At 36.6% G+C, this 17,521-nt stretch overlaps 1 protein-coding gene across 2 annotated transcripts in view; it reads right to left on the minus strand.

Annotated features, from left to right (window-relative positions):
• Window positions 1–17,521, minus strand: part of TOGARAM1 (TOG array regulator of axonemal microtubules 1) — a 62,611-nt gene that overhangs the window by 32,717 nt on the left and 12,373 nt on the right. The window contains exons 3-9 of one of the 2 annotated variants that reach the window (XM_084793710.1): window positions 17,276–17,410; window positions 15,194–15,490; window positions 13,563–13,825; window positions 12,492–12,730; window positions 9,325–9,422; window positions 4,220–4,369; window positions 2,611–2,706 (exon numbers count right to left, since the gene is read on the minus strand). In XM_084793710.1, coding sequence (XP_084649836.1) covers window positions 2,611–2,706; window positions 4,220–4,369; window positions 9,325–9,422; window positions 12,492–12,730; window positions 13,563–13,825; window positions 15,194–15,490; window positions 17,276–17,410 — 1,278 coding nt within the window. The remainder of the gene's footprint in view (window positions 1–2,610; window positions 2,707–4,219; window positions 4,370–9,324; window positions 9,423–12,491; window positions 12,731–13,562; window positions 13,826–15,193; window positions 15,491–17,275; window positions 17,411–17,521) is intronic. The other variant, XM_084793711.1, reaches the window with a different exon arrangement.

The following is a 17,521-nucleotide window of genomic DNA, read 5'->3' on the forward strand; positions in this document are numbered from 1 at the left end:
CACTGAGGGTGGGCTTTGAGGTTTCAAAAGCCCATGACAAATTGTCTTTCTTCCTGCTATCTGTGGAGCAAGACGCAGAACTCAGCTACTTCTCAAGCACAACATCTGTCTGCATGCTGCCATGCTTCCTGCCATGATGACAACAGACCAAACCTCTGAAACTGTAAGCCAGCACCAATTTAATATTTTCCTTTATACAAGTTGTCTTGGTAATCCTGTCTCTTCACAGCAACAGAACGCTGACCAAGACACAATAGAAATTGAAATTACAGACAGTAAATCTTCAAGGATAGTCTAGAGGTAATTTGAGGATGGTCCTTAATGAGATTATCAAGCAAATTATTTCCAACAAATTCTATTTCACAATACTCAACAAAAAGATACATTCCTTACTGTGTATCTTACCACATCTTAGTTTTTCAGCTAAAGAAGAACTTAGGAGCACCTCCTCACTCTGTTTCCTGCTGCACACACAACATGACAGACATGAGAAGCACTGCCTATTAATACACAAATATCACAACCCAAGCTGGAATCTGAAGTTGGCAGATAATCAACATGGCAATTTAAAAAATTTTTAAAGATTTGTTTTGTATTTATACAGCATGTGTGACTGTATGCCAGAAGAGGACATGAGATCTCACTAGAGATGGTTGTGAACCACCATCTGGGTGTCTGGGAATTGAATTCAGGACCTTTGGAAGAATACTCAGTGCTCTTAACCTCTGAGCCATCTCTCCAGCCCCAAAATGGCAACTTTGTATGCAGCAAAAACTAAGAGTTAAAGGGCCAAGGAAACTTATGTCAAGGTTCCAGAAAATTACTGAGTCCAGGCAATGTAAGACAGGAACAGGTTACATGCAAGGAGGTCCTCAAGAGCTACTGAATGAAACTATGCCCACCAGTCTCAGGCATTTATTTGAACACTTGGTGATGCTACCTGGGGAGGTTTTGGAGCTGTGGCCTAGACGGAGAAGTATGCCATGGGAGGGGCAGCTTTGAAAGTCCATAGCCATACACTACTTCCAGTTTGCTCTCTCTGCTTCCTGCTCCTAGCACCATGCCTGCCATTTGCTCTTATGCCTCCCTATCATGATGGAACGGTATCTTCCATGGCCTATGCTTCAGTTTCTGCCTCTAGGTTCCTTCTTGAGGTCCTGCCTTGGCTTCTCTTCATTATGAACTCTAACCTCTAAGCCACATAAACCCTTTCTGCTCCCAAGTCAGTTTTATCACAGCAACTGATACTGTAGGACAAGCTGTGCACATGGAGCCTAATTTGTAACGAGGACCCTAGAATGTTAGCGTGTCCAGATCTATGGAATGTGTTTTGAGGGAAGCTGCATGCATAGAGTGGAGCTGGCCCAAGAAGACACTGTTGCAGACAAAGAGCTGGAAAGATAGGACTACTCAGAGCTAATAGACCACACATGATAATCACAAGGCACAGATGTCAGACACAAAGCTGTACAGTTTGGTGCCAATTCTGTTGAGTTTCTCTCTTACTTTGGTCCTATCTTTCCTTGCCTTTATTCCTCCTTTTTGAAATGGGAATGTTTACTTTGTGCCACTGAATACTGAAGTATGCAACTTGGTTTTTATCTTATGTTATAATTTATTTTATCTTACTGGGTTCATGCTACAAGAATGCCTTCAGTCTCAGAAGAAATTCTGGCCTTTTTAATAGTTGGACTATGGGTCTTTTGAAATTGGAATAATTATATTTTGTATTATGAGACAATCATGAGCCTATGGAGTCAAAGGTAGAAGATTATGATGTAAAGTGATGTATTTGAATGTCAAACTAACAAGGGGTGGAGACTTGTTACTTGGCCAAAATAAGAATTATCTTGGAAACAACACCTCTGGGTTTGTCAGTGAGGACACTTCCAGAGGAGCTTAACTGAGGGATGATGCACCTTGAAGGTGAATGAATGGGCTGAGGTCCTCTACTGAATAGAAAGCAGAAAGTGAGCTGAGCATGAGCATTTCTCTATGCTCCTTACTACTGATATACTGAACCAGCTAGATCGCTGCCGTTATGACTTTCCCACCACAACACACGATGGTTCCTTAAATCACCGGCCAGACTAAACTCCTCCTCCCTTAAGTTGCTTTTTGTAAGGCATCTGGCTACAGACATGAGAAAAGTAACTAGGACAGTATCTGCTTTAAGAAAAAGAAAATAATAAAGATACCTAAAATAACTATCCTACCTCAAGTTCCTCTTGTATCTCTAAAATGTATAACAAGGGTTCATTTTAATTTATCATTAGAAATAAATTATTAAATTATATTATTATTATATATGATAATACAAAATATAATAAGATATATGATATAATAATCTATATTAAATTACATTAATTGTTATACTGATAAAGACTGTTATTTGACTTTAAACTATAATAAAATTATCATAGTTATATTAAAACTGTCTTTCAAGTATTAACTTCTTTTTGAAAGTTACTAACATGAAAGTCCCAGTTTCACTAAAGGGCAGAAATACGAACTTCAGAATTCATTTTTTATTATTTAAATTTAATCCTGACAAGTTTTACTTATGTGTAAAGAACACATAAATTAAAAGGCTGAAGAACTTTGAAATACCTTTTCCAACAATTACTACTGAATCTTCTGAAAAGGAATTTGTAGATGTGAAATCAAAACTGGAAATTTGTTGTAAATTTGATGACCTTGTAAATCCTAAAACAATGAAAAAGGAAGAAAAAAAAGAAAGGCAAAAACGCACATTAAAAAACATTCAGTATACTTTAGGATACTATGTAGCCTTTTAAAATGGAAAGTTTATTTCATAAAAAATACAGACAAATTAATTCAATGATTATTTCAAATGAGAATACCTACTATACATTAGCTACCATAGAGAACAAAACCTTCCTTTTCTAAAGAAGTTTACACAGAAGCCAAGCACAGTGGCGCACACCTGTAATCCCAGCACTCAAGGAAACAGAGGGCAGGAGGATCTCTGTGAAGTCGAGGCCAGCCTGGTCTACAAAGCAAGTCCAGGACAGTCAAGGCTACACAGAGAGACCCTGTCTCAAAAACAAACTATCGAACAAACACACACAAAAACTGCAAACAAACAAAAATTTTACACAACCCATGGTTGAAGATGACAGAGTAAAGTGATCATCAGAGAGCTAAGCAGTAAAAGTGGAGGAAAAAATTTCATACCCCAAAACAGAGTAGGTCAAGCTCAAGACAAACTGCACTTTTCTAGGCTACTTATATTGGGTTACTTCCATACACAGACAAGTGCACATCCTAACATTCTTGACCACCTCTCCATCTGTGGTTAAGATGATCAGAAATAATGAAGTATAGAGCCCCCCGCCTCCGCCCCCTTTTCCTTTTTGTCTTTTATGAAGCAGGGCCTTGCTAAGTAGCCCAGAGTAGCCTCAAGTGCTCAAGTACCCTGCCTCTACCTACTGAGTGCGGAGGCTGCTGGTATTTACCACCATGCTCAGCTTAAATGTTGATCTTATCAGGTCCACAGCTGCCAAAAAAAGGGGTAGAGGTGGGGGAAGGCAAACTCTTTACTTACGGGAATTCACAACCTACCCCAGGCTGGCTTTAAACTCATGGTAACCTTCCAGCTCTCTGGAACTTCCAACTCCCAACTCCCACGGTAACCACAAGTTCCTTAATGTTGAGACTACAAGTAGGAGCTACTGTGCTGGCCAAGGAAACTGCTGTAAATGCAGCTACCATAGAACAACTTAGGAAATAGACAAAGTCGTCCCCTGAAGTACTACACACTGCTGCAGCTCTGAAATACAAGTTAGCAGTGGCCAGTGAGAGGGAAGTTCTAGCTAGCAGAAGGAAGATATATTCCCTACGCCACCTCTTGGTTCCATGGTTACCCACTACCTACATAAACAACTACTCACATGACTGTTCATACTATATCTGAGTGATGAAATGTCTTATAAAAATCTGTTGGGATGTATGTACCTGTGCATGTTCTTGGGGTAAAGCACAGTATGGATTACTAGGTTGAACTAAGGTTTAGTCTTTTGCATTGGCTCCTTCAGACAGGAGCATAAACCATAAGCCTACAAAGTTATTTAAGAAATTACCTATCGGTAAAGTGGTGTTAAAAACCTTAAAGTTAAGAATTCTTGGTATGCTTCGAGAAGATTCTGACTTACATATATTGAATACTAAAAATTAATCCATCATGAAATTTACAAACCTTTTGTATGCTTATGTCTTGGGTGTTCCTTATTTTGTATTTTTAAAACATTAGGTGAAATGTCATGTGACCTATCATCTTCAAAATCACCACATCCAAACCCATAGTTCATACGTTGACCAATTATGCTTACACTGGATGTTGTAATCCCTATAAAATAAAATACATATTTATTTGAATAGTTTAGGTAATATTTACAATAGGTACATATCTCTCCTCTAGTTTGCTAAGTACCCTTTAAAAAAGATCAGTAATGTAATATTAGAAATTTTAATGTTAGTAATTATTAAAGTGTTACTGTATTTTAAACTATGTAACTTTCAATGAAATAAAAATATGTTTGAAAGTTAATAGCATGTTAAACTTGATGTAGTGGCATATACCTGTAATCCCAGCATCCAAAAATTAGAGATAGGAGGATTACAAGTCTGAGGTCAGCCTAAGCTACATAAAAAGTTCAAGGGCAACTAGGGCTACAAAAAACAAATTAAGAATTTAATTGATTAAATTAATAAATAACATCCTTAACTTTTCACAAAATAAAAAATCCAAATGGCAGTGGCTGACTTTATACAGAAAGAAAGAAAGAAAGAAAGAAAGAAAGAAAGAAAGGAGGGAGGGAGGAAGGGAGGTAGATAGAAAGGGAGAAAGAGAAGGAAAGAAATTCCACATGTGAGGGGGGCAGTCCTACGTTCTCTGCTCCCACGTGATGGGTGTACACGGGTCTGACTAGTGATGCAGACACATCACATGATTAGAACGCTGTATCTGGAATCATGCTCAGCAGGCTGTAGGTTTCTGCTCTGCCACTTAACTGATATCCTGGTAACCCATTCAATGTGTGTAAAGTGGGAAGCAGAGTACAAACTTTCCCAGAACTGTCACATGAGCTAAATGCAGGAAACACGAACCTAGGCATAGTAGTATGTGCTTTAAAAGTCCTAGTGACTGAGAGGCTGAGTCAGGAAGAGCACTGTGAATTTGAGGCCAGCATGGGCTAAATGAAAGGTTTAAGGTCAGCCTGGTCTACAGAGTGAGGTCTTATTTTACATCCCCTGAGGCAGGGAAAACTTAATATACTGCCTAATATATTATAAATACTGAAATAGTATCATATGTCTAATAAAAAAAAAAACACTATGGTATATGTCCCTTTAACAAGTAACAAAGAATTCAGTCCACATTTGAATGTTGAAATTGTCCATACTTTACCACTACTGGAACTACAAAATGTTGACTAAATAAAAATTCCTACTCAATATATTTATATAACTGAGCATTTTTATACATAGCTCCAATATAAAACAGCAAGCAATAATAATATACTTCATTTTTAAATAATGCAACTATTGGGGTTGGAGAGATGGCTGAGCAGTTAAGAGCACTGGGTGCTCTTCCAAAAGACCTAGGTTCAATTTCCAGCAGCCAAATAGCAGCTGACAATTGTTTATTATAACTCCAGTTTCGGAGTATCTGATACCCTCACAGAGACATACGGACAGGCAAAATACCAATATACATAAAGTAAAAGTGAATCATTAATAATGCAATACTTCTTTTTTGTTTCTGTTTTTTGAGACAGGATTTCTCTATGTAGCCTTGGCTGTCCTGGATTCGCTTTGTAGACCAGGCTGGCCTCAAACACACAGTGATTTGCCTGCTTGTGCCTCCCTGAGTGCTGGGATTAAAGGAGTGTACTACCATACCTCACTAATAATGAAATACTTTAATGAAAACAAAATAGTTGGAAAAGTGCTAGCTGTTGAAATCTAGGCTAGGAAGAACAGTAGATAAAAGATTTTAGCTACATTCACAAAGTTTAAAGAAATATCTCATGTAAGTGCTTATACAAACAAGGTTAGATCCCTAGTACCACACAGGCCTGGCATGGTGGCACATGCCAGGAATCCCAGCACTTATGAGGCAAAGCCAGGAGGATCAGATGTTCAAGGCCATTCCCTTACACAGCAAGTCAAGAGCACCTGGCTTCATGAGAGAGACCTTCTCTCAAACAAATTAAACTAAAACTTTATTTCGGATGATAATGACCTTCCAGAAAAAACTGATACTTATTAAAATTGTTAATTTTAACAGTGAATTTAGATATTGGTGGAAGATACTGACTTTAGGTGGAACTTTTTCTACTAATATGTATCACTAACAGTATTATTTACAGTAATAGATATAAAATATATGAGGAAATGGCCACTAGAAACATCTGTGGTAAAGGCATGCTGTCTTTATCATTTCTATACCATTTCTGTACTTAACTTCACATAATCTCTATTCTGACCAATTTTTTTTCTTGTTTTACAATAAATAAAAGTACTTTTGTAGGAATCATTTGCTTACTAAAAACAAAGCAAACTCAAGTTAAAGTGATCCTAAACACTGTCAATTTAATAGTCTGATAGAATGTTACATTTAGTCAAGGCTATCTTACAGCAAATCTAGTAACAATAGTGATGCTCAAGTTTGTTACTAGAAATCCCCAAGATTTGCTCTCTTACCTCTCCTTTTCCTATCTTCCTATCTCTGTCTCTGTCTTTGCGTGTCTCTCTCTCTCCTCTCTTTCTCTCTCTGTCTCTCTCTCCTCTCTGAGGTACTCCCCGCCCCTTTCCTTTCCTCTTCATGCTCATTTAATAAACCTCTATATAATATAAAAAAAGGAAAGATATCCCCAAGATTTGGTAAGAGTACAGCTTTCCTGTCATAAACAGGAATTCACTGGGTATAAATAAGGTGTGACCTCAGAATCTATTTACACCCAAAGATTAAGTATATATGAAGAGTACCAAATATCTGTTACCTTTAAAAAGAAAACAAAATATTACACGAATATAAATAACTCCTAAGTTTCAAAAATAGCAGCAGAAAGGAACCCAAATCTAAGCTAACGTCAATTGTTTTCCCAATCTTAAAGTAAACTTCCCAAAGAGTTGCTTTTACAACTAAATTCAATCTAGCAATCAGCTGTCTCTTCAGTCTTCTACAAATATACTTAAATTATCAATAGACATTAGGGTGATCAGTACTAAAAGGATCAAAGAATTTCTTTATGTCTCTCCCTGTAATGATATATACTAGTAAAAGCCCATTAGGTACTTTATATATCCTATATGCTTAAGTCTTCACAACCCATCTCCAGGTCTTTATTATTAGATTAACAATGTTTCAAAGTGGTTAATTTGTACATGGTGTGACTATTACTGTTTATCAATTTGGAACTCTAGTGGTGGTCTCTAATATTCTAAAGCTAGTAAGTAATGGCTCTGTATGTTGAATATCTGTCTTGATGTTGAATACTAGTTTTCCGCAAGCCAGAAAGCCAAGCACACTCAACTAAGTCAAGTATCCAAAATTATGACAGGCACTTGGCAGAAAATTGAAGGAAATGATTACTAGAAACTAAAAATTTGAGGGCTACGTGGACTCAGTGGTAGATGCTTGTAATCTCAGCATTCAGAAGGCTGAGAAGGCTGAGGGAAGGGTACTGCCAGTTCCAGCCCAGTCAATGCTACATAGAGACTACTTAAAATAATACTACTAAAAAGAATTTGAGAGTTAAAGAAAAATATATAATTATAGTACCATAAATAAGCACGTGGCCCAGTGATAGAGGGCTGACCTGCAGCAATAATATAGAGCACGTAACAATAAGCAACAAAGGCAGTTATCAATACTGCCTGTGAATAGAGAAAGGAACTGAGCCAGGGGGTGGGATAGGTACAATTTCATCCATGAGAAATCTGTGCAAACGCTAAAGGATAGTAAGTGGTCTAAACATCGTCGGCTAGAACCACAACACAAGAAGGAAGGAAGGGGGTAAAAAGAAACTGGAAAGGTCAGCAGGAGCCAGATCACTGAAGGATGGCCAGTACAGTCAGCTTCACACTGGGGAATGCATCGTGAGGAAAACAAACTGAAACTGTACAGTTGAGCAGGCTGACCAGGTAAGAAATGAGAAATTGTGAAAGAAAGCTATGGTAACGGGATTATAAAGGATGAATCTAAGATATATCTAAATGCAGAGATTTAATTATCTTATAAATAATCATGTACAATTATAATGCAAACTAGTTTTAAAGTTGTGAGTATTTTTATAATGAAATCATATAAAAATATAGCCCAGTTTGGTATAATTCAGCCACAACTCAGTATAGTTTTATTAATCATGAAAAGTGATATTCAAGTTCCACTTTAAGCAGATATTTTTCAAAATGATTACTAATTTCTAAAGGTATTTTCTAAAAAATGATATAAACTTAAGAGATTCTCAGGTTCGCACCAACCAAGGACAATACGTGCAGTAAACATCGGACCCCTACACAGGTCTAGCCAATGGACAGGACATTCTCCACAGTTGAGTGGAGAGTGGGGACTGACTCCCACACGAACCCTGGTGCCTCATATTTGACCATGTCCCCTGGATGGGGAGGCCTGGTGGCACTCAGAGGAAGGATAGCAGGCTACCAAGATGAGACTTGATACCTTATGATTATATAGAGGGGGAGGAGGTCCCCCTCAGTCACAGACATAAGGAAGGGGAATAGGGTGAAAGCGGGAGAGAGAGAGGAACAGGAGGATACAAGGGATGGGATAACAATTGAGAAGTAATCTGAATAAATTAATTAAATTTTAAAAAAAAAGAGATTCCCAGGTTCAAAAAACTCAACATAAGGCATACAAACATACTTAGCTCATGTATATATAAGCAAGTAACAGTTAACTAGTATCAGCTAGTAGTAACTAGATGAATTTTTTTCCTGTCATCTATGATACCTGATGTTCTCAAACTATTTTGTATATTAGAATTAATAAGGGAGCTGTCAAAGCATTGACAGTCAGGTCTCAATGCATACCAATTAAATCAAAATACCACAAGGAGGAGTCTGGCACAGTGAAATCAATGACAGACTAAAGTAAACATTACTTCTTTCCAAACTAAAGCCACATCTACTAGCATTAGAATGGCTTTTTAATGAGTTACGATTAGTTATAAATTGGTAAGCACAAAGACTAAAGCTAAGATGTGTTTGCTATCTTTTTTTATATTATAAAACAATCATATTCTTTGTAAAGCATATTTACAAAACACAGAATACCTGTACTGGGGCTCTGCTCAGCAGCATGGGAGGTTTTCTTTGCCGAAGAAAGTCTTGTTGAACAAGGTTTTGATCCAAATGTTGGAAATATGTCTGACCTAATGAAACAAAGTAATTTCAATAAACAATGCATTTCAGAACTGTGCAACACTCATACATTAACACATTAAAATATCAGGTAAGCATGAAAACAAGAATGAACAAATACAGCTAAAAATATTTTGTTGTTTGCGGGGGCCATTTTGTTTTGATTGTGAAACTAAGTCTCACTATGTAGTCTTGGCTGTATAAAAACTCAATATAAAGACTTGAAAGAGATCTGGTTGCTTCTGCCTCTCAAGTGATGAGATTAAATCTGTATACCACCATGCCTGGCTGAGCCAAAAGTACTTTTTAACTGCCTGAGGCAAAAAGGAAGCAGATCCAAATCATCTCCTAAATTATTACACACATGTAATCTACCACTATATAGACAGAATAGAGACTGGACTGTATTATGAACAGGAGCAACAACTGAGTTTTATAAATGCCATTTTCTTAAAACTATTCTTTGCTCTACTATCAAGATATTATGAAGGCTCAAGAAAGCAAGCCTTCATATGTAAAGAATATTACATTTGAAAGCAAAGACATCCAGTAAATGTTATAATACAATAAGTGACAGAGATTTTACAAAGCAACACAATTTACTAGCTAATTATCATACATATTCCATTGGCTTTAAGTAATTAAAAATCTTAATATTTATTTTTATGTATACATGTGTATGTGTACATGTGTATCTTAGTGCATGTGTGCAACAGTGTACATGTGGAGGTCAGGAACTCTTTCTTTCCTTCCATCACGTGGGTCCTGGAGCTCCAACTCTGGTCATCAGGCTTGGTGATAAGCACCTTTACCCAGAGAGTTACCTCATTTTGAAGCTTTTGAAAGAGCTATTTCTCTAGAATACTAGACATGTACAGTCATATCGAGTACAGTTTGGTTGGATGAAAGAAAATTCTTCATTTTAAAGTATGGCTTCCAACACTCTTTCTCCTTCAGCCACTGAGAGCTGACTTGTCTCTGGAGGTGATGTTCTTTGTTCATGACACTTGAGGCAAGATACAACAAGTTGGTTAAGAACAGTTATTCTATACTCGGGAAGCTGAGGCAAGTGAATTCCAAGAGTATGGTAGTCCTTGACTACAGAGCAGCCTGGACAACTTGGCAAAACAATTTCAAAATAAATAAATAAATAAAACAAACCATGAAAGGGCTGCAGACGTAGCCAGGGATAGCATGCTTCCTGTCTAGCATCTGCAAGGCCCTGTTCCATTCCCAAGAGCATCCACATCTCCCCAACTGAGAGGATTCCAAAGCAGTGAAACTCAAACATAAAAATCTTAAGTTCATTAAAGGGAATGTCAATTCTTATGTAAAAGAGCTCAAAACTTAGATGAGTCTAGGATAGCTAAAGCTACACAGAGAAACCCTGTCTCAAAAAGCCAAAAAAAACCCCAAAAAACAAAAAAAAAGTTCAATACTTAAAATAAGTCTGGGAGGCAAAAGGAGAACTATATAATTCTAAATGTTACAGATATAAAATGAACTTTTCTTTAATTGGCTTAATTTTTTCAATATTATGTTGCAAACTACAGGAGTTACAACACAAAATTCTATCTTCATAGAAGGTTGAGGAAGGACATTAGATCTAAAAAGGAATATATATACATAACATTTTTTAAAAGATTTATTATCCTATATATTGTGCTCTGCCTGAATGTACACCTGTACGCCAGAAGAGGGCCCCAGATCACACTATAGATGGTTGTGAGCCACCATGTGGTTGCTGGGAATTGAACTCAGGACCTCTGGAAGAGATGTCAGTACTGCTCATTTTAAGATGCTACTTTGTTAAAGTCATTCTAGATCCATTATGAAAATATATTCCACTATTCTAAGTAGAAACAATGAAACAATTTCCAGGAATAAAGGTTTCTGAGTATAGTTATGATTTAAATTACAAATGTAAAGGAGAAAACCATAGGATGGGTCAAACTCCTAAAATGGAACATAAATATTCAGTTTAATTGTATAATTGCTGATATAAAATATCACCTTTCCTTTAATTAGGCAGTCTCTACTTCTATTTGTGAGAGGTTATTAAATTCATTAAATTGAAGATAATTTTAAAATTATAAAAATTTACTTCTGATAGATATATATTAACAAAGATCCAAATACAGTTAAAAGAAAACAAAATAAAAAAGACCGACATCATCAAATTTTAGCAAGAATGAGCAACAGTCATAATTTTCACATTACCAATGGGAGTATAAAATTATGCCACCATTTAGAAAAACTGTTTAGCTATTGTTTAAATATACACTTATCTACCCATATCATGGCAATTCTATTAACTAACAATCCCAAATAAAGGGAGAATTCTTTCAAATTCTACAAGGTCACAGAAATATCCAGAATCCAGGGTGAGGTTACATTTTTAGAGTAGAGGCATTTAGGTATAAAGTAGCCAGGACCTGAATCCCAGTACTATTGATGTAGGCAGGCCAACTCCTACGTGAGCTAAGGCACAGAGGCCCAAGCTTTATAAGATATTGAAAATAAAATATAAAAAGTAGTGCGGCAACAGCTGGGCAAAGCTTACACATAAGCTAGCAAATTTGTGCTGAGTTAAAAATAAAAATGAAGAGAATGATCCAGAAAAGAGCTAAGGGACAAAGAGTATTAGAAAAAATCTTAGGAAAACAACTGGGGCATTTGGTAAAAGGCCCATAATAATCCTGGAGCTCTAAGTTAGAGGTAGAGTCACACTCTTTCTATTCCTACTCCACTAAATGCAAGGAACCATGTGTAAATTTGCACACTGAATTTAAAGGTTACTTAAACTGCTTCTTTTTGTTTTGTTTTTTTCTAACAGGGTCTTCCTATATAGCCCTAGCTAGCCTGGAGCTTGCTATACAGACTGGGCTAACTTCAACTCTCAGATATCTGCCTGCCTCTGCCTCCCCAGTGCTAGGATTAAAGGTGTGTGCTACTACATCCTGCATATTTAAACATTTTAAGAACTAAAATGAAATGGCTTTATGTCTTTTCTAGATATAATGTTAAATGTCTAGATCACAAATTATAGGTGAATATCAACATATCAGAAAATGAAATACATTATTCTCTTCCCCTGGGGAGTTGTAGAAAGAGAAGAAGTCAATGATTCTTGGCTATAGACTCCACTTTCACTGTAGGAGCTGACGTTTGGAGAGGAAGACCGAGACGGGGAGTCAATGGGCAGCTCCAGCTTCATGGCAGAATCCGGACTGTCAATATCAGAGGTGCTGCTGCTGCCACTCAGTTTTGCTCTTTTCTTAGCAGCACTATTACGAAGAGACCTAAGAGAGCTCTGCATCTAAGAAAAAGAAACAACTCATGAGATTAAATTCTTACACACACACACACACACACACACACACACACACACACACACGCTATCCTTAGATTTTTGAACTCCAAAAACTTTGTGAAGATAGACAATCCTCCATCTAGCACAAATAAAATGGATACTAATAAATGCACAGAATAAAAACCAGCTACCATGGCTTGGGCTAATCAACAAGCTATGAGGCCATGAGCTGCTGTGAAGACAACGTCCTGGTATTATTAACCATGGCACTCTTGGCAAAGGGCAAGATGACTGAATATATTTTATGAATTCAATTAATACTGAATCAGTGACTTTGAAATTAGAAATCACAGATTACAAGTGAGTGAAGCTAATCAGCTGCTAGAGCTCCTTACATGCTCTGGACATGGAACAAGGAGTACACTACTTGATAGAATGGGACATTTACATAAAACCTGAGAGGACTACACTTCAAAGTAATAGATCCACGTATGCATCTTCTAAACTAAGCTACAAGTGAGCTACACTGCCAGCCCCCAACATGAATTACTTTCATAAATAAGAAAAATTGTTACGGTATAAAAGTACCATTTTTCCCTTATACAGCAATTATATTACAGAATATTAGAATGTTTAAGGGTTTGTTTGTTTGTTTGTTTGTTTTTTGTTTTTGTTTTCATTTTTTAAGACAGGGTTTCTCTGTGTGGTCTTGAATATCCTGGACTCGCTTGTAGCCTTGAGCTCACAAGAGATCCACCTGCCTCTGCCTCCCAAGTGCTGGGATTAAAGCCAAGTGCCACCATACCTTTTATGATGATAAATGGTTTGTATTTCTCACCTCTTCTTGATCTAAATCTTTATCTCTGAAATTCAGTTCTGAAAGATCAATTGTAAGACTATCCTTTTCACTTTTCCAAATGCCATCAGGCTGTTTCTTTTTAGATCCGACTGTGCTTAAGTCAGCTTTATCAGGCAAAAGGCTTATTCCCCGTGGTATGGGAGGGACTGGCTTTGTCCCATTTAGTCCTCTTCGGGAGGAAGGTGATCTCACTAAGGCAGGTGTAAGTTGAACTGGAGTAGTTTTTTCTTGAGAATTTTCTCCTGCATAAAAAATATAATTTTTATTTTCTCTTATTTTCAGAAGAAGTAAATTTGAGTCATAAGTATTTAGAATATAGTATTTTTTAATTTAAAAGTACATCATATTACAAACATACTATCATGTAAAATAAGTTGGAATAAAAGCATTAGTATTCTCTAATAAATATAACAAAAATAAGCTATGAAATATCTTCTTATTTCATAAAATACTATATACGAAGCTATATTTTCAGTTATCATGACTAGCATTTGTTAAAGATAAAGTCCAAAATAAGCAGAGAGTCTATGCCTTTGGTTTGGTTTAATTATACAGAGAATATGTAGTGACTGGTATGTGTGAAGCATCATTGAGAACCAGGGAGAATAAGCTGAACACACACACACACAGACACACACAGAGACACACAGACACACGCACACACACACGCTTTTGAGATTCTGGGGATCAAACTCAACAGTTCACATATACTAGGAGTAAGAACTCTACCACTATGTTAGACCCACAGACCAAAGTCTTAGTTTTTAATATCATACTTGATTTCATAAGGAAAACAAATTAATAAAAGGGTATGAAGGCGAGTGTGAAGAGAATGTTGTGATATAATAGGCTAAGTAGGAAAGCGCTGAGCTCATGGTTATAAACTGAACTCTAGTTTTGTGAGTAGCTTAAAAGCAGAACACCTTATCCTAGAGGCTGAGCATAGAAAAGCTGCAGGATATGGGGAAAGCCTTTTAGTAGACTTTACTTAGAAACTAAATTTGTCTGGATGCACTTACATGATAATATCACGGCTTTGGTATAGGATATTATTAAGAGGAAAGATTTTAGTTAATAACAAGAGAATATTCTTTATAATAATTTTAGCATATAAACATTTAATGTTGTCAAATACATGAATCGGTATCATAATAAAATATGGAAGTATTTTATATTTGCAATGCTAAAAACTTTCCAGTGAGCCCTTAAACAATATGTTCCCTAGTTATATTTTGTTTTGTTGTTGTTTTATGGTTTTTCGAGACAGGGTTTCTTTGTGTAGACTTCGCTGTCCTGGACTTACTTTGTAGACCAGGCTGACCTCTGCCTCCCAAGTGCTGGGATTACAGGCATGTGCCACCGTACCCAGCTCCTTATTCTGAAAAAGCTTCTTAAAGTGGCAATATAAGTAAAGAAATGCCCATTTCAAATAAATTTTATACTCTTTATTTGGTCTATTAAGTACATTGTTAAATACTTTCCTAAATATTTATAGGTCAGAGAAGAAATATGTCAGATTTCTAAAATCTAACAATGTTATATATTAACTTCAAAGCATTAATTCAAACATAAATAAATGTATACAAAGCACTTATCTTTAACATTCCTACCTGTAGGGTCAGATGATTTCTGGTTGACAGGCTTTTTCTGTGGACTTGGCTTTGATAGTCCTTCAAAACTCTTAAGAGGCCAAGAATTTGAGAAACTAATGGAATTATCTTGAGATTTCTTTGGAGATGCAGAAAGAGGAGACGCGTGCTTTGGACTAGCTCGGGGTGATGAGAGAGGATAGGATGGAAGTATAAAGGGTCCTGGGCTTGCATTTGAACCAGAGTATGAAGAAGTTCGTTCTGTTTGACTAACAAATGTCTGTTGTGCCTTATTGCCAAAACTAAGGCTAGCACATACTGTAACAAAACAAAGAGAGTATGTTATTTACATTCACACATCATCTCAGAGTTCAAAGACTTCCCCTTCCACATTCAGCTCCCCCAGATAGCATTCATGTTTTTGTATGGTGTCAGGCAAAGAATTAATTAATTTTGAACACAAACACTTAGTATCTTCAAATCCAAAGCTTTCTTATCCTATTGAAAATTTCTACTACATTTGTAAAGTTATTTTCTCCTTTTAATTTTATCAAATTGTATATACGTAAGCACATATGTGCATTTATATCAAGTACATACATTAAAAGAGTATTTTTAGCAAATTATTCTTATAATTTTGGTGGACATATTTCAATGTCAAAATATTTATTCTTTGTGCATATGTCTACTGTACCTTGTCCATGCTTTATTGTTTCCAACTTACTTTTGATATATTTTATTTTATTTATTTTTATTTATTTATTTTAATTAATTTATTCTTGTTACATCTCAATGGTTATCCCATCCCTTGTATCCTCCCATTCTTCTCTCCCTCCCATTTTCCCCTTATTCTCCTCCCCTCCCCTGAGGGGGATTACCTCCCCCTGTATATGCTCATAGGGTATCAGGTCTCTTCTCAGTAACCTGCTGTCCTTCCTCTGAGTGCCACCAGGTCTCCCGCTCCAGGGGACATGGTCAAATGTGAGGCACCAGAGTATGTGAGAAAGTCATATCCCACTCTCCACTCTACTGTGGAGAATGTCCTGTCCATTGGCTAGATCTGGGTAGGGGTTTAAAGTTTACCGCCTGTATTGTCCTTGGCTGGTGCCTTGGTTTGAGTGGGGCCCCTGGGCCCAAATCTGCCTATTTTGATATATTTTAAATAATGACTTTTTAAATGTCTGACATTTAGTATTCATCACAAGTCATTCACATGTTAAGCAAATTATCTAACATGGAGCTGTATTTCCACCCCATATTTCCCCTTACACACTAGAGCAGGAAAAAAGGCAGCACTATTTATTTTTTATTGATTTATTTACTTAGTGCATGCATTTGTGTGTGCAGATCAGAAGTTTATGTGAGTTGTGGTCCTCAACTGCTCTCCCCCTTACTTTTGGACAAGCCTGAAGTAGTCTGGCAGTAGTAAATCACCCTTTCTCTGCCTTGCCAGCACTGGCATTGCAGGTGCACATTCCTGAATCTGGCATTTACACGGTACTAGATACTGAGATTAAAGGTCTTTGTGATTACAAGGCAAGTACTTTACCAATTAAGCCCTCTCTCCGGTCCCAACACTATAATTCAAGTGGTAAGTTTTTCCTATATATGTTGGTAGCAATTATTGTAAAGTCTGATTTAATTCTATCATTTTGTCATCATGCTGGCCTTATACAGGGTCTCACCCTGTAACCCAGACTGGCCCAGGCTTTATGTCGTGGCAATTCTCTTGCCTCACCCCAAGTGCTGGGATCAAAGGCATAAGCTACCATCCAGTTTATATCCTATCTTATCTGAAACCACCTGCCAGGAAGTTAATAGTTCCAAACAAGACACAATAAAATCTATATATCCTTAAAATTTAAATAATTGAATGCTCATAGTACTATTTAATTCATGTTAGCCTTCATCATAAATTTATAAACTTTAGTCATATTTCAATCCAGTTTAAAAGTCTAACATTTTAGACTAACAACTATGAAAATATTAGTATCATTAAATTCTAACAAAATTTCATTATCATACAAACTAGAGTGTGAGCTAGTGTCATAATGACACTAGTATATCATAAGTAATGTTGCCTTGTAAATCTGGAGTTTATACCTTTATCTTGATGGCCATTGGTTGTCCCCAGGAACTGTAAGTCAGAACCCACACTGCCAGTTCTACTACCTATCTGTGACAATCCAAGTTGTCCACATTTCCCAGGAAGATTTGTCTGATGAGCTGCAGAATTACCTTTGAAGGAAGAAGGCATGGGGGGAACAAAGTACAAATAAATGTTATTTTATGAATACATACTTCAAAAATGTTGGTATAACTATTTAATTATATTCTGGTCTTTTAACT

Source organism: Acomys minous (genome assembly GCF_964271855.1).
Source record: "Acomys minous genome assembly, chromosome: 8".
NCBI classification, from domain to species: Eukaryota; Metazoa; Chordata; class Mammalia; order Rodentia; family Muridae; genus Acomys; species Acomys minous.